The sequence below is a fragment of the Macroventuria anomochaeta genome (genome assembly GCF_010093625.1).
Source record: "Macroventuria anomochaeta strain CBS 525.71 unplaced genomic scaffold BU25scaffold_21, whole genome shotgun sequence".
Classification (NCBI taxonomy): Eukaryota; Fungi; Ascomycota; class Dothideomycetes; order Pleosporales; family Didymellaceae; genus Macroventuria; species Macroventuria anomochaeta.
The window spans coordinates 366,811-383,740 of record NW_022985382.1 but is presented as its reverse complement, the minus strand read 5'-3'; the positions used below and the strand labels follow the sequence as shown (position 1 = coordinate 383,740).

At 52.6% G+C, this 16,930-nt stretch overlaps 5 protein-coding genes across 5 annotated transcripts; 4 read left to right on the top strand and 1 right to left on the bottom strand.

The window, feature by feature from the left end:
- Nucleotides 1-2,660: 2,660 nt before the first annotated feature.
- BU25DRAFT_449379 (uncharacterized protein) lies at nucleotides 2,661-4,574 on the top strand (the record flags this gene model as incomplete). Its single annotated transcript, XM_033709637.1, has 4 exons — nucleotides 2,661-2,740; nucleotides 3,010-3,281; nucleotides 3,368-3,454; nucleotides 3,547-4,574. The coding sequence occupies 4 exons, from the start codon at nucleotides 2,661-2,663 to the stop codon at nucleotides 4,572-4,574; spliced, it is 1,467 nt and encodes a 488-aa protein (XP_033560621.1).
- A 46-nt stretch (nucleotides 4,575-4,620) lies between these two features.
- Nucleotides 4,621-6,949, bottom strand: BU25DRAFT_395205 (N-acetylglutamate synthase; the record flags this gene model as incomplete). Its single annotated transcript, XM_033704780.1, has 2 exons — nucleotides 6,824-6,949; nucleotides 4,621-6,741 (listed from the first exon to the last, which is right to left on the bottom strand). The coding sequence occupies exons 1-2, from the start codon at nucleotides 6,872-6,874 to the stop codon at nucleotides 4,621-4,623; spliced, it is 2,172 nt and encodes a 723-aa protein (XP_033560620.1). The 5' UTR covers nucleotides 6,875-6,949.
- A 205-nt stretch (nucleotides 6,950-7,154) lies between these two features.
- Nucleotides 7,155-9,064, top strand: BU25DRAFT_411820 (uncharacterized protein). Its single transcript, XM_033706648.1, has 3 exons — nucleotides 7,155-7,785; nucleotides 7,973-8,254; nucleotides 8,308-9,064. Exons 1-3 carry the CDS (start codon nucleotides 7,458-7,460, stop codon nucleotides 8,571-8,573), a joined length of 876 nt encoding a protein of 291 aa, XP_033560619.1. The 5' UTR covers nucleotides 7,155-7,457; the 3' UTR covers nucleotides 8,574-9,064.
- Nucleotides 9,065-10,423: 1,359 nt separating this feature from the next.
- BU25DRAFT_395200 (MFS general substrate transporter) lies at nucleotides 10,424-12,717 on the top strand. The gene is made up of 5 exons (XM_033704779.1): nucleotides 10,424-10,824; nucleotides 10,873-11,185; nucleotides 11,241-11,455; nucleotides 11,508-11,854; nucleotides 11,905-12,717. The coding sequence occupies exons 1-5, from the start codon at nucleotides 10,702-10,704 to the stop codon at nucleotides 12,386-12,388; spliced, it is 1,482 nt and encodes a 493-aa protein (XP_033560618.1). The 5' UTR covers nucleotides 10,424-10,701; the 3' UTR covers nucleotides 12,389-12,717.
- A 125-nt stretch (nucleotides 12,718-12,842) lies between these two features.
- On the top strand, nucleotides 12,843-16,363 carry BU25DRAFT_411818 (glycosyltransferase family 90 protein). The gene is made up of 5 exons (XM_033706647.1): nucleotides 12,843-13,042; nucleotides 13,110-13,488; nucleotides 13,539-13,946; nucleotides 13,997-14,152; nucleotides 14,202-16,363. Exons 1-5 carry the CDS (start codon nucleotides 13,014-13,016, stop codon nucleotides 16,215-16,217), a joined length of 2,988 nt encoding a protein of 995 aa, XP_033560617.1. The 5' UTR covers nucleotides 12,843-13,013; the 3' UTR covers nucleotides 16,218-16,363.
- Nucleotides 16,364-16,930: the final 567 nt, after the last annotated feature.

The following is a 16,930-nucleotide window of genomic DNA, read 5'->3' as shown; positions in this document are numbered from 1 at the left end:
CGACGAGAATGCGGTCACCCTCGACCTCGCTGTGCGCGGACAGAATGAAACAAGCGGAGTCCAGCTGTGAAGACCATCTCATCGCATCGTACTTCATAGTGGTGGATATGCTATCACAATCAGTCAGTGGGGCTCACGTGAGGGATCCATGACGTCTTACATCACACTGAGTGCAAAACAAGCAATGTAGGCTCGTCGACCTGCGTTCGTTTGGGTAACGTTCTCTTCGTTGCCTACAAGATGAGGGGGGTTTGAGCTGGGACAGCGAGCTGAGTTAGGACCACGGTCTAACTTCAAGTCACTTATGAGAGGTCGGGCCAAGCCTATCATCGCCCCCAGAAAAGGCTTTCCGTGGGTGAAGGACAGAGACCTGATGTAACACATCAGTAGCGCAACAGTCATTTTTGAACAAGACCCTTACCATGCTATAGAAGTAAGCAGACTCAGTAATAGAGGTAGACTTCGCTCGCCATCAATCAGTATCTTCTGGGTGAGCACTTCTCGGAGCTTCTTGCCAAGGATGACCTGCTTCGAGGCGACTTTCGTCGTCAACGCTTTGACTGCCAACGCGAAAGTAGGCTTTTGATTCTGCAATTCAGCCGCTGTGTAGTCTGACGGGATATTCACCAGAGGGAAGTCCGGTAAATGGTGTTTACGGAACGTGAGAAGCTCTTGCTCGGTAAGGTCCAAATCCCTGGACTCCTCGTGTAAGTCGCTGTTGGGTGACAATTGAGATGACCCTGGTGTAGGGATCGTGTCTGTCAGTCGTCCATGGTGTGAGTTGTTTTGGTAGCGAAGTAGTGAGACGATATCATCGAGCTTTTCTTCAAGCACTGAACTCCTCGATGTTGTGTTTCGCTTCGCACCTCTGGTACGCATGGTCGTAGAAGGTATACAGTCCTTGCCAAGCCGCTGACACCTGAGAGCAGTGTTAGATATCAGTATCAGCGACACTTAAACATTAACGTAAAAGTCATCCAGGATGCTGTTCGTCGTCTGGCTTTGGCTCCGAAACACACGTGCATTCCTTGCATATTGCATAGCAAGACGACCCAACAATGCCCACAACACTTTTCGCTTTCGGCCAGATCAAGCCATCAGTCCAGGACAATGTCGACGAGGCTGACTGGCTGCGGTTTGGGACAAGACTTACCTTTCACATGTGCCTGCGTCTCGCACTATGCATCGGCACTTTGCTTTCACACAACTTGTGCAAGCTTTGCCATAAGGGGCGGAGCCTGGCATGGCATCGGCGGCTTCCATTTAACTTGTGACGTGGAAGACCGTTGGATTGTTTGGGTCACAGGTGATGAGACTGCGGACCGGGATTCGCTTGCACCAATCCCGCCGTGACGCCATCTCATTCAGGGCATGGACATAAGCGAAGGAATCCTTTACTAAAAGCCACAAGGGTCACGCTGATGCCTTGAACATGTGGGGCCATCAATGTCAACGATGTCGAATGCTGTCAGCCACAGTAGTGATAAGAGAAGGGTGTCAAAGTTGGCGATGTGACGAGTGGGCCCAAAAGCACGCCATCCGAATGGGGCAAGGGCAAGACACGGTTCCAACGTCTTGCAGCTGATAAAGAACACACTTTCATCGATCATTAACACAATGCACAAAGAGCTGCTACAGGAAATCTGCTATAGGGAAGGTCGTACCCGAGGTGGCTGTTCTGTCTTCGTGACTGCATCGCCGGCCTCAGCCCTCTGTCTCCCCGAAGCAGCTCATACATGAGGCGAAACTCCGAGGCAAACCTCAAGGGCATCGACAGATCCAAGAAGCGCTTGCAGTTGAGAATAAACTTTTCAAGTTGTCAGCTTCGTTGAGATTGAAACATGCACGCTAAGACATGGTCCGTCCCTCAACTTCGGGTCATCCAGTACACAATCAAATCACATACGCGGTTTACACGTTGCAATATCAACCGGCGAAGGCGTTCCTAGTACAAGCCTAGGCTAGAGCAGGGCCTTGCGTGATTACTTTGCTTTCCCTAGGCGTTGTTCTCGTAAACAACTTACAAATGCATTGGAAACGAGCTGAAGTGGACCGAAGTCAACAGCTAGATCATACAATGAGGTGGCAGCGTGCGTTGTTCGCAGGTTTGTTGTTACCCTTAGTGTGGACAAATGCTTATTTACAACGTACAGTATAAAGTGTACCGGCTCTTCGCGGAACAACGATCCTACTTCATCAAGTATATACCGAAACCCTTTATTAATGTAATTGCAGCCTGGAATGGCGCGCGCAACAACAATCATGATCATGGATGTTTTGCGACGGCTCTGTGGGTTTCCATTGTAAGAGTTAACTGGCGGTCATGGGAGCCTCGGGGTTCGACCATCACGTTCGCATCAAAATGAGTTATATGGGATGAAAAGGAGCTTCCTTCATCCCTGACCTCTCACAACATGCCTACGTTGACGACCCGCTCACTGCAGAAAAGCATCGAGAAGGCAAGATACACATTGGACTTCTTAATCCAGACATCCGGGCCAAGATCAAATACGAGATACGACAAGCCGCCACAGTCTCGATCTTACCTTCATCACCATACACTTGGACCTGGCGGACTGGTTGAACTTGAGGGATCGTTACGTTTAGCCAGTATATGATAAGATAATGGTCTTTGGAAGTTAGCGGCAACGCTAAAAACGATGACAGCAGCTCAGATGCTGGACACACATCCCGCGCAGGCAATGACATCATCATCCAGAGGCTACTCGCGGGTTTCACTGTAAGTGCTTCAGGGGTGGCCGCAACCACCTGCTGCAGCAACAGTGACCGAGCGTTACGCCTATGAATGCATAATGCGTGTGCTGATCCAACAGTATCACATCAACACCCGCTCCACCACCAGATTCAACCCCTCTATTCAAGCAGGCGCCCATCACCTGTGCTCAAGCTCGCCAAGGAAGCTTCTTCACCCCCTCACACTTATCGTTGCTTATATACGACATCGCCTTTCAACATTTCTTTTCGTTACCGGAGGCTACAGTACATCAGCGATCAATCAGACATACGTCTTATCATGCCTGACCTGAGCTGTCTTGGTCAGAAGGAGGCCGGATACGTCCTAAAAGAAACCCGCATACTTCTAGAAAAAGCGACCGATTTGCAAACCTTCGTCTCAAAGAGCAATATCACCCCTGAGTTTCTCCGCTACCATCTCAGCGAATATCATGGAGGATTGATTGCTGAGAAAGGGAGTGCTTACATCGCCGTCGAAGTATATAGAAAGATCTACGAGACAATCGCCAAACGGCTACGCAACAACAGTACGATGCGAACGCTGCGCACGAGACTGCTGAGCTCGACGTCGATCATACCGAAGAGTAGAAGGTCATAACCGATCAACTGACAGATATGAATACTATCAAGGAAGAGGGTTTCCAAGAGGTGTCAGCTGAGGAGCACTGGGGTACTGCAGCCAACAAGGAAGAGCCCGACGGTGATCACCACGATACACCAACCTCCGAGGACGACAACTCGCATACAGATACTACCAATAAAAAAACTTGAGGAAGTGGACGACACCTCCAGCCTATCAGACGACTTGGATCTCATCTTTCATGCTTCGAACGATTACTGGTATGGCACAACTAGTGAGGATCAGTGGTATAGTATCGACACAAGCACTGAGACAAAAAACCGCCGCTAACCTCTACAATCCGCCCAATCCCTCCGACAACCACCCGCAACCCAAAATCATCACTCAAATGCCTGGGAATACGTCCTGGGCCTCCATGGAATTGATCGACGCAAAATACAAGCTCAACGCTGAGCCGACCCCCACGGCTATTCGTTCCAACTCGGTCGCCACTGATCAACTCCAAGTAGCAAGTGATTATGCACTACGAGGCCGAGCAGATGTGACTTTTAAGTACGATTTACCGACGCGTACATGGCTCAGTTCGTCTTCTACGCACGAACAAAATACACGACTTCCCGATTACACAATTGCCCAAGCCTTACCCGAATCATCGACACCGGGTCCCGTCGATGCCACAACTGCATCAGCACATGATCAACCAGAGCAGGGCAGTGCTGGCAAGCAAGTGTGCTCGAAGGATTCTGATCAGATTGGTGGGCAACAGACGGACAATGCAGCGCTGGCAGGAAGCCAAGTAGACCAGACTCAAACATTGACTCGTGGTCAGGATACAGATCGCAATCATTCGGACACGCCTACGGGACACTCCTACTACGCGCCCAAAGCCTTAAACGCCCATCCGCAACACGTAGTCAGCGTCCGTCCGGCCTCGGATGCTGAAGCTCAGTCGAATAAGGACAACGCGGACAATCCGGGCTCTATGCGTGGCGATGCTGTTGCGCAGGATGATGAGCAACGTGACTACCGTCGTCCTCAATCTTGTGCGTGGCTCCGCGCATTTAGTGACCGGTTTGTGAAATCGAAAAAAAAATTCGTGTTGAGACCTCGTGTGTACGAGGAAGATGTCTGGCAACCTGGACCAGCTATCCATGTTTCGCGTCCATGGCCTTGTTTGCCCTGGTCGACTATCGCACTGTTAGTCTGGCAAGATGTATATATCCCTCACAGTATCACATGATATGCAATCAAACAGCGTGAGTGCTGCGCTGAAATGTGAACTGAAATTAATCAAGTTGTTTTTTCCCATCCAACCAACTCGGTTCAATCCCCGAACAAACATCCACATACGCATCCCACCTCCTCATCTCCTGCTCCCTGCCCTCAACGCCTCCCCACCCCGCCGTCACCCCCTCAACAGTCCAGAACATCGTCCACTGCCCGTCGGGTAGATTCCACATCCCCGTGCTCCGTTCCTGATACCACTTATTCACCGGATTACTCGTTCGACTCCTCCACACCACACCGCGCGGGAAACACGTCCGGACCAACGCGGCCCAGACGATGTCACTCACACCACCTGAGCCCTGCGACGATGTGAGGACGGCGAATTTGTCGAGGTAGGGGACCCAGTGCGGCGAATCCGTGTCTTTCGATTCAATGGCGGAGCCGAACTGGTGTTGACGCAGTGTCGAGGGCGTCTCCCACGTGCATATCGCGCCGCCCTCGTAGTCACCAGCGATGATTACGCCAGCCACGCGGCCATGGATGCGCGCTAGGTAGTCCTTTGGATCGAGCTTGCGGCGGAAGGAGTCGTTGATGAGATCTACCAGTTTTGGCAAGTTGATGCGCGGGTCGTTGGCGAGGTCGATGCTGGGGTAGCCGGTTGAGGGTGGTTGCCAGGGGCCGCAGACGCGTGGGTCAGGAATCATGGTTAGGGGGATGCCTTTTTTTAGGAAGGTGGAGGGGTTTGGGGCGTGCAGGCCGTGCAGGCGACTTGCTGGGGATGTTGGGAGGGAGGATGAGACCATCGGTTTGTCGGTCAGGACGTTGTGGATTAATGGGTTGGGGGATGGCTTTGGTCTGCGGCCGGACTCGTCGGGTTCGGGGAGTGATTCGGTAGCAGCCTCGGTGGGAGTAATGATGAGACCTGAGGACGACGGCGGGAGTAGCTTCAACGCTCGCTCAACCACGTTGAGGTTCTTTGTGTGTCGATCGGGAGGCAGGATGTCGCCGATCTGATGTTTTGGACGACCTGGCAGAGGGGCGACCACGTTCTCGACAAATTGTGAGAATGGATTACCACTGCCAAGTGATGCTGGCCCTCCTTCACCGGCCATCGACTTTGCATCCAGCGAAACCTTGGCTAGCTCACCCTTGATATCGCGATACTCAGCTTCGAGGTTAACGAAAACATGAGCACCGTCTGCTCTGTTCTGGGAAGGAATGCCGCCCAGAGGATCCAGAATGATGATGCGGTCCAAGATGGGCCGGTCATACACATCTTGGCGGCTATGCGTGTTGCTCTCAGTGCTGCTACTGGATCCGCCTGTAAGACCAGCGAATTCTCGAACCAACGCCAAAACCACATCGTCGGCCAAGACAGTGACCCTCTTCAGATCTGAGTCGTATGCGAAAGGCGGTATGACGGGTATGACGCCATCGTCAATTGGAGGGAAGAGGAGGTAGTTGTCCTTGACTTCCACATCTCCCCGCACATGCGCCGTGCTCAGCCTGTCTCCCCCTAAGCTCGCATGGCTCAAAGCGTGCTCGACCAGCAGGGCGCCGGGCTCGTTGTACTTCTGCAAAGCAGCCACCATGCGCGTCGCCTGCCTTCTGATTGTCTGCTCGAGAGGCGGTCGTGCGTGTGCCGTGTCGCAAAAGGCATCGTCGTCGCAGTCCAGCACGACTGCTGTGCTCAGACCCAGTTGCGCCAATTGACTCAGCGTCGAAGCAATGCCGCCCAGTGTGACGTCGTCAAGGGCCTGTGGCTGCCGTATCTTGACCAGTGCGAGGTGTAATGGCTCATCTGAACTCTCTTTGAATTTCTCTTCGGGCAATTGTTCGCGCGTGAAGATGGTGGGCTCGTATAGGTTGCCGAGGTTCACGCCGGTGAGCGCTGTGGCCGGGTCGTTGTGGAGAATGGCGCTCACAGCCTGTCTGGCTTTCGGTACAGCATCTGCAGGCGCCTTCTTCGTGACATCGAAGTGCTTGATATAATTTCTCGCGTCGCGCTTGGCGTCGGATTCCTTGAGCAGGCGGGTCAATTGGTCGCGTTCAGCGCGCTGCCGCTCTTTGGCAGAGCTCGATGCTCTACGTATGTTCAATGCATTGAGACATGCCGTGGTGTGCAAATGCGAAGTGAAAGTCTTCTCAGCGACGCTGCTCGTGCTATCGAGCCTGGGGAGCTGTTTGGGCGTCAGTGCCTGTGCAACAACCGAGTGTGGGGAGCTGCAGTGAGTCACTCTTCATTCCTCAAGCAATGCTCACTTTCGTCGAAACCCGCCCCAAGCCCCAAACCGGGGCTTTGCAAATGACCATTCTTCATGCTACCGCTCAGCTGCTGAACACATTGAGGGGTATATGGAAGCACACGCGCAATGTTGCGGTGTGAAGAAATGCCGCGTGCACATGTTTTCTGCAGGGCGGAGCTTTGACGACTTTGTTATCGATACGCTGCGTCATAGCCGATTTCGGTCCGTTGCGTAGTGCTCCGCGAAGCATGACAAAGCCGGGTATGACTTCACGAGTTGACGGAGATAAAATGCATACCGTGGTATATAAGCATACTTGGCGTCGTGAAGCATCTTGAAGCAGACAACCCTCCTTCAAGGCAACCAATCCACCATATCATAAACATGGCCCCACAACTCGCATGGATCGGCCTCGGCAACATGGGCAGGGTAAGTGCTGCCGGCAGGCAATCTTATCAGATGAAAGTTTTACAATCGTGGAAATTGCTGTCCTAATACTGTTTGTCAATGGGACGGGACCATGGAGGCTACGCGATGCATGAGGCATGCTGATCACGAGACCCAATTCTGGCTTCGTCAACATGTCCACCTTCACAAGATCAACAACAACACCATGACCATGACTCGCTAACCGCCACGTCCCCCAGGGCATGTGCACCAACCTCGTATCCAAAGGAAACCTCGACAAACCCTTGATCCTGTACAACCGCACGAAGAAGCGCTCAGATGATCTGGCAAAGAAGCTTGGGACAGACAAGACCAAGGTCGTCGAGAATGTCAATGACGCTGTAAAGGAGAGCGACATCCTTCTCATGTGCCTAGGAGATGATGCAGCCGTCAACTCGACCGTTGATGAGATCCTGAAGGGAGACGTCAAAGGAAAGACCATCGTAGACTGCAGCACCGTGCACCCGGACACGACGAATGCTCTGGAGAAGCGCATCACAGAGAAGGGTGCTGAGTTCGTCGCTATGCCTGGTACGCTCTCCTTGCAGCACCTCCCTACCTATCACCAAAAGTCTCGCTCTTCAACGCATATTGATGTTCACACACTCTAACGCTTTTCGTCACCACTCACCAAATTCCCCTACCTAAACACTCCCCCCTCCACTCCTCTCTACGCCATCCCCACCCTCTTCCTAAAACATTTCACTAACATCCTCAGTCTTCGGCGCCCCCGCCATGGCCGATGCAGGATCTCTTGTCTGCGTAGTCGCGGGCTCACAAACCGCCACAAAAAAGGTGACGCCCTACACCGACGGCGTGATGGGCCGGGCAACCATCGACTTCTCCAACCAGCCGGCTGGGAACGCGACGTTGTTGAAAGTGATCGGCAACACATTCATCCTCAACATGGTGAACCAGTTATCCGAAGGCCATGTACTGGCTGAGAAGAGCGGGTTGGGCGTGGATAATATGCACCATTTTATCTCGGCGATGTTTCCAGGTGAGCTCAATTGCAATTAGGTTTTGGCTGGTTCATAGGCTAATGAGTTGAAGGACCGTACACAGCATACTCCCAGCGTATGCTCCAGGGCGACTACTACAAGCGTGCCGAGCCCCTCTTTCACATCGATCTCGCGCGAAAAGACGCACGGCACGCAAAAGCACTCGCAGACGCGAGTGGGAGCAGTGTGAAAGGACTCGACGTAGCGCGAGCACGATTGGACGATGTGAAAGAGCATCTGGGAGACAAGGGGGATATCCCGAGTGTGTATGGCGCAGTGCGGAAGGAAAGTGGCCTGGAATTTGAGAACGGGAAATAATGTACGGAGAGGCTCGTTTGTAACGGTGCACCGACACCTAGCAAAAACCTCAAGCAGACCAGTTCCTGCACGTTTCGTGCCCACGCTGCCGCATCGTCCCTATGACCTTCCCCCTGGTTGCGTCTCTCTCACACCCTCCGGAACCATGCTGAAGTACCTCTGGAGGTTGCTATGTAATTTCTACCAACTGCTTCTGGTGATATTCGGCGCGATGGAAAGATTCTTGAATACCTCCGCGAGGTTATGGCGCCAGCTGTGTTTCTTCGCAAGGCGAACACGATTCATGCCCTCAATTTCGTCCGTGATCTCATCACCAACGCCCTGGTTGAGACCTTTACGACGGTTTGCTTTGAACCTGATACAGTTGTCAGTTGACTATCCTTTGGGATGGTCCCATTCATGGGCCAGACCTAAAGGTCAGTCCCCTTCTGGGACTAGGAGAACCCTTAAACGCACGATACTTAATAGAGTAAAGGTAAAAGAAAATAGATCAAAGGATATTTAATTCATTGCTCCAGACTGTGCCGTAGATTCCACTCACTTATCGTACGCCGTGGCTATCAAGGTTCCTGAGAAACCTAAAAACGTCGTTTATATAACTCATTGGAGCGAAGGCGTGATGAGAAACCGGTTCGCGGTAGAGCCATTGCGTTGTGTTGAGCAGCCTGCTCGTAGCGATAGCGTGGGGAGGGAAATTGCTGAGAGACCACATGTTTGGGGGAATCTTGTACAAACCTGACCGGTCAAATCTTCCTCTCATCTCGAATTTCGAAGTGAGATCTGGTAGGAGTCGGTGCAATGCAGGGTATGGTGTTTGGACAACAAGCTTTGCGGGATGCGTACGCTGATCATTGTAATGGCTGGAAGCCTTAAGCAATATCTTGTGGGCTCGTTTGCGTGGATCGAGGAATTTGTTTACTGAGCCCATGCAAGGCTTCTTCTCCGGTCGGCCTGGTTGAAACAGCAATCGCATCTTTACCAGTAGGATCAGATCGAGTAGGTGCGCTCTTGCCTCTGGTTTCATTAGGAACTCGCGGCTTTCCATATACTATGTTTTTGCACAAGTGCTGCATGTTGTTCAAGCCCCAGTATGATGGTCTGGCCACCAGCGTATCCGGCCAGGGTCTTTGCAAGTAATGGCAGAAGACTGCTGTCAATGCATGGAAATTCATTACTGCATAGGTAGCCTTGGATGGATAGGCCTGCGACCTTTTCGAGGAACAGCCCAAGTACGGAGTGTGACGCCTTCAAGAACTTCCGTGTTGTTAATGGTGTTGAATCCGAAGTGTAGCTTGCAGCGCAGGGCCCAGTCGTGCAATGGTTGCATCAGACTTCTATTTGACATGTTGTCGAGATCCGTACTCTTCGTTTAAGGTAGGGAGCACAATCTGAGATTCTGAAGTGACTCGAAGGGTGTACCATACGCATCTCAGGTAATGAAAGCTCTGGAAGGAGTAAAATACTCATGATTTCGTGGTCGTAGGGTGAGAGTCTGTATGTACAGCCGTTGAGTAGCGGGACCTAGCTACTAGCGCTGTGGGGGAGGCTGCAGAAGCGCAAGGGGACATTGGAGCCCTCGTCATCGTTCGAACACTTCTTCCACCCTGATACGCGCAACCACAACCACAAGTGTTCGAACTCATCATCGTTGAGTCTTCAGTACCAGACGCTCGACGACGAAGAGGGTTTGCGCGCTGATCATAGGGCCCTTTGCAATGGCGTCAAGCCAGCGTGACCTCGGTCTCCACTTTCCCGACATATGCAACAAACTCCGCATCGCCGTGTCGACGCTATGCCACCAATGGCGAAGAAGCTGGTGAACCCCGCGATGTCTACCCCAGTATCTACCCCAGCAAAGCCTTGGGTTGCACCTGCCACGGTGACATTCAGCCTGTAAAACGGCGGCAACAGGATGGCAGGGATCCTAACCTGGTTAGCATACCCATAGCTCAGTGAGGAGTGACGCCAAACGTCTTGGAACGTGGAGGTACTTGAGGTTGAGACCCACGCATCTTTCTTTGCTATCAGCCCTAGTAGAATCCTTTGTCTCCAGCCTTGGCATATAGTTGCAACGATTTCGAACTGTCAATTCATCGCTATCAAGGACACACCCTCGAGGATTGACAATATGGGGTTCTTCAAGAAACCCACTCTGCGCACCCGCGACGACCAGCGCACGAGTGCTGCAGAGCTTACCCTACGAGCATCAATCTTACCGCTCTGTCTTGTCACTATCCTGTTTTTCTTATGGGTAAGTTACTGTTCTCAAAAACATCGATGATATCTAACATTTGCTCAGGGATTTTCGTACGGCCTCATCGACACCTTGAACAAGCACTTCCAAGTGGAGCTTAATATCACTCGCGCCCGTTCTTCTGGACTACAAGCAGCTTACTTTGGAGCTTACCCGCTCGCTTCGCTAGGCCACGCCAACTGGTTGCTCAGGCACTGGGGCTACAAGACTGTTTTCATCTGGGGACTCTGCCTGTTTGGCACCGGCGCGCTTTTGACTTGGCCATGTCTTGTTTATCATTCGTTCGGTGGCTTCTGCGCAGCTACCTTTGTGATAGGCAACGGGCTAGGCTCGCTCGAGACGGCTGCAAACCCATACCGTTAGTGGTTATCATCTTTGATTTTGCTAAGAAAGTGTGGCTGATAGTTTCTCAGTCGCTGTGTGCGGTCCTCCAAAGTATTCAGAACTGCGCATCAACCTCGCGCAGGCTTTCAATGGTATTGGAACCGTGGTTGCGCCTGTACTCGGGTCTTACGTCTTCTTTACGGACGTTGGTGAAGGCGCGGAGGCTCTGAAGAGCGTGCAGTGGGTGTACCTAGCGATCGCATGCTTTGTCTACATCCTCGCAGTGGTGTTCTATTTCGCTACGGTAAGTTGGGCAGATCAGGTACGCCGCGCACGCTGCTAATTTTCTTAATCAGATTCCCGAAATCACGGATGCGGATATGGCATTCCAAGCCGACGCCACAAATGCTGGCACCGATGTTAAGCCTTTTCGCAAGCAGTACCGCCTTTTCCATGCTACATTCGCCCAGTTCTGCTACACTGGAGCACAGGTCGGCGTCGCAGGGGCATTCATCAACTATGTCACGGAATCAAGAATTGGCAGCTATCAGAATGGGGTACCTCAGGCCACGAGCAACGCAGATGCTGCGCGCTTCTTGGCCGGCGCTCAAGGCACCTTCACGCTTGGTCGATTTGTTGGATCTGCGCTCATGAAGTTTGTAAAGCCTCGCTGGGTGTTTCTTGTGTTCATGACGGCTTGCATGTAAGCGTCCTGAGCTTCCCTTGACGTACTATCTCGCTAACATGTGACAGTGTCTTCCTCATCCCGTCCATCACCGAGCGTAACAACACAGGCATGAGTATGCTCTTTATTGTATTGTTCTTCGAGTCCATCATCTTCCCTACCATCGTGGCTCTGGGTATGCGAGGACTCGGCAAGTATTCGAAGCGCGGTTCTGGCTTCATCGTAGCTGGTGTATCAGGTGGTGCCGTGGTGCCTCCACTCTTGTTCGTCGCCGCAGACTCTCGAGGACGAGCGGACGTCGCATCGGGATATTCACCCACTGCCTTCGCCATGGTTGTTCCATTGATGTTTTTCGTTGCTGCCTGGACCTACACAATCTGTGTGAATTTCGTTCCTGCATACAGGAACGTTGCCGACAGCTTCCACGAGACTGAGATTGGCATCGTCAACACGCCTGGGGCCAACGACCCGGAAATGCAGCACGGCTACGGCGCGAAGGATGGCTCTCCACTGCAGACTGAGGCAGTGCATCACGATGAGAAGAAGGTTTGAGATGAAGGTGACGAAACTTGTAAAGCATTCACTGTGTAGAGAATGGTCTCAAACAGGCAGGTGGTCAGACACAAGCATCAAGCCTCGCAAGTAACCCCCAAATAAGTAGACAGCGCTTGATATGGTCTTTGTAGAATTGCGAGACATTCGCCTCCCCCACAAACCTCGTTCTTTGGTAGCACAGGGTTCCGTAGCTCCCGTACCCCTACGACATCGTGCCGCGATTGCCGTGCTGTGTGATGAGCAGGAAGGCGCGTTCCTGAGGATCGTCGCTGCATCAACAACGCCAACAAGCTTGACAGCTGCACACCGGCAAACAAAGCATTTGACAACACACTAAGAATATTGCTCCACAATTGCTTGAAAGAGTCACGCCTTTATCGTTTGCGTATTCGCACGTATTCGAGACAATTGCCGAACGAGCCGCTAGCCTCCAGAAGGCCCATGTTCCCCGCCTGGCCCCTAGCGTAGGCGCGCTGAGGCGCAGGATCAAGCCGCAGCAGCTCACACCTCAGCGTGGAGCAGTGTCTGCCTCTTCCACCCCAAGACGATGTACAGTGTGTCTCGCTACTTCTGCTGCGCCGTACCGCAGCCATAGACTACGCCCACGAGCAATGCGGCGGTCATGGACAAGAAGGCGCTCTTCTTTCCGTGGTAGGTGCCTAGTGCGATATGAGCGTGAAGTGAGACGACAATTGCTGACCACGCGGTGCTCCTACAGCGGCCTTATACTAGCAAGCAGCTACCTGTCTACTGCGACGCCCATAGAGTACTCATTTGCCCTCGATAAGCCCTTACACACCACCTGCGTCGTGCTGCTGCTCACCGGCCTGCTCGTTATCGCAGTGGAAGCCTGGCCCGGCCGACCGCACCAGCCACAGCTACCAGCGCGATATGTCGCGATACCACTCAGTGACGGCCACAGCAGACAACATGCCGAGCAACACTGGACCGAGGCAGGGCTTGTTGGTCGCAGGAAGTCATGGAGCGTCAGGGCAGTCGGCGCACTCCTCGCCGTGCTGCTGTTCGCAATATGCGGCCGCATTGGCGTCTTCTACCGTGTTGTAAAGGACGTCGAGTGCACTGGTACCTCAGCTGTGGTACGTACAAAAAGAGTTCGTCGACATGTTACATACTGACTCTACTTCAGACGTTCATCCCCGTCGTCCTCGCCCTCTACCACAGCATCCGCCATCCCTCCCAACGCCAGTACCCCGCCTGGAGCGCTGACTCACGCCCAAAGACGCTGCTCGAACGCGTCGTGAACTTCACCTATGGCGACTCGACGCGCTACATCGTCCCTGCCATTCTGCTGTCGATCAGCAGCTTCCTCGTTCTGATCAAGACCAGCGCGCTGCGGTCCACCTACATCTGCCCCGTCTCGAACTCGACAGCGGCCCTCGTCCCTACGCTGCAGTTTGTAGGATTCGTTTTGGATACTATTGTTGTCCAGTCGTTGTACCGCTTGGTTGACGACGGCATCTCTCCGGTCGATGACTGGACCATCCAGCTTCAGGATGGCACATCGAACAACCTACTCATCGGTCTGACCCTCATTGTACGTATCATGTCTGCTGCAGCAGCATGACAGTTGCTGACGCCTGACAGGCTTCCTCACTAGTTCTTGTTGTTACTGGCATTGTTGTATACCCTGCCATACCTGAGCACCGCGATTGGATGCTCTCATTTCCATCTGAGTATTTGCTTGGCTTGTTACGTTTATCGTTGATGATACCCCTTATGACCTTTTGCTTTTTGAAGTCGGTAAGTCAAGCCATGCTCACAACCTTGGGGCAAACAGCTGATCGAATAGGCACGACTCTACGGCGTTATGAGCGCGGTGCTCACTGTTGCATTTTCCTCTGCATACATCGGCGTTCTTCGAGCACTAGGGACCGGCGCGTCTCACGCATTCCCACCAAAATCTACAGTGAGCCTTGTGCTTTGCTTGACGCTACTCACTATTGCCCTCATTCTCCATTTGGTCACAGATACCAACATCGAGTCTCGTATACGCTTCACCGTGCCGGTCCGGCTGGGCAGGAACCAGTCGGCAATCTTTGTTCTCCTTCTCATCGGTTTCTCCATCGGCGTTGTCGTCTATCGTCGCCGGGACCCCATCCTCGAACATCCTATTACAGCCCTGATCGAGTTTGCCAACATTCAGCACGAGCAATGGGCGTCACAAGCCCACCGCAGCCAGTCACTTGCCCAGGCTGTCGTACACTATCAGCAGCGCTATCATCGAGATCCTCCACCCTACTTCGACAAATGGTACCAATTCGCTGTCGCACGAAATTCCATTGTGATCGACGACTACGACAACATTGAAAAAGATCTCGCCCTCTTCTCGTCATACACTCCAGATGATTTGCGACTGCGCACAGCGACCGTGTTGGCTACACATCAAGGAGTTGGAGGTGTACGCATTCGCGACGGTTCGGCAGATGCGCTAGCCGGCGTGCCTGAAGAGCAGAAGTGGGTCATCGATGGTGCGACCGCCATGATCATGCACTTCGCTGAGTACCTTCCTGACATGGATCTGGCATTCAATCTCGGTGACGAACCTCGTGTCGCTGTGCCTTTCGATCGGCTACAGAACGCTCTGAGCAACCCGCAACGATACCCAGTACCCGAACCATCTCGAGCACGGCTCGATTTCAGTATTGACCGCGCAGACAGATGGCCTAACATCGACAACATACGTACCGATCCACAGTTCTTCGAGGATGCCCGACTTAAGCCATCATTCCAGACGTACGGATCTGTGGCTTGTTCTCCCGAATCTCGTGCGCGCAAGGAGCGTCACTGGAACACGGGGACCTTTTGCCCCACCTGCAGCATGCCGCACTCCATGGGCGCGTTTGTTTCAAACTGGAGCATGGCTGCTGACCCATGCCATCAGCCCGACATTGCGAACCTCCACGGAGTGTACCTCAGCCCGTCCAACCTGACAGGAACTCATGGCATTGTACCGATCTTCAGTCAAAGCCGAGCGTCTGGATATGTGGACATTCGATATCCATCTCCCTGGAACTACATGGGAAGGTCAAAGTACGACTTCGATGAGAAATACCCAGATCCACCGTTTCAGCAGAAGGAGGATGTCTTTTTCTGGCGCGCTTCCACAGAAGAAGGCACTAGTACAACTGGGACCTGGAAGGGCATGCTACGCCAACGCCTCGTGCACTATTTGAACTTCAACACGACGTCTCGAGTGCCTATGCTGCTTCCGAAAGGTGATCACAGCGACAGGCTTGAGTACATCATGAAGCGCAGATCCGATGTCAAGAGACTGCTCGAAACAAAGGTCGATGCTCAATTCACCGAACTCAATCATTGCGCTGGCCAAGACTGTATCGACCAGTCTCACGAGTTCAAGCCTACTGATGCCATCGACCTTAGGAAGCACTGGCGCTACAGATACCTCTTCGATGCCGATGGTGCAGGGTTCTCGAGCCATTTCCTTCCTTTCCTTCAATCCAACTCTGTCGTTCTCAAAACTGGCATCTTCCGCGAATGGTATGATGGCCGCCTCGTTGCCTGGAAACATTTCGTACCGATCGATCTACGACTCCACGACCTCTTCTCCATCCTCGCGTACTTCGGCGGATACGGTGTCGAAGAGAGGAATAAGAGGATGATGGAGGGCAGGGCCAAGGATGCTGAAGCTATCGCACGGCAAGGCAAGGTCTGGACGGAGAAAGTGCTCAGGAAGGAGGATATGGAGGTCTACATGTTCAGGCTGCTGCTCGAGTGGGGAAGGTTGACGGACGACAAGAGGACGGAGATTGGGTTCAGGATGGGTAAGGGGAGTGGAGAGGTTTAAATGAGAGGCGTTAATGGGTCGGCATAGCGTTGCGTGGTGTACTTGGGAATGGAAACATCATTGTCTCTTGCAAACGATTGGTCGATGCACGGTGTCGTGACTTAGATGTGTACGAAGCGATCGACTCACTGACATCTTCTTTCCCCATACCAACTATTATGATAATCCCAAATCTACAAGCAAAGAATGGCATGCTCTTTCTGCGCTCTGCCGAAACGTCTAGCAGCCACTGCACAAAATCACACACTTGAAGCAGGCATGCTTGCGTGCTTTGGTTCTCTCCACTAAAAATGGCGACAGTCATTCTATTTCCAATTCCACCAGTCGTTCCTCCATGTTTTGACCGAAGGCGAGCAGAAACTTCGCATGTTCTGCCGGTATCTCCAGTGGGCCGTGACCAGTCTGATGTAAGTCCCGTCAATGATCTTGCTTCTTCATACTTGCCTCTGTGGAGTTGAATCTCGAAATCCTATCTGTCGGGTTTTATGTCTGTTCCGTGCAGTCCAAAATATCTCACAGAAGCCGCGCACATGGTGAAAGCTGAATCTATCAAGATCGATACTGCACGAAAGAATATAACGAGCCTTGGGCTTGAACGACCAAAGACGTGCGTAGCTGAGGCACTTCGTGCAAGCTCACATGTATGCTTAGCCTTGTAATAGGCAAGCAGGAGTCTGAAGGCTCCTCGCGCAGCAAGGAGAAGAAGACAGTCT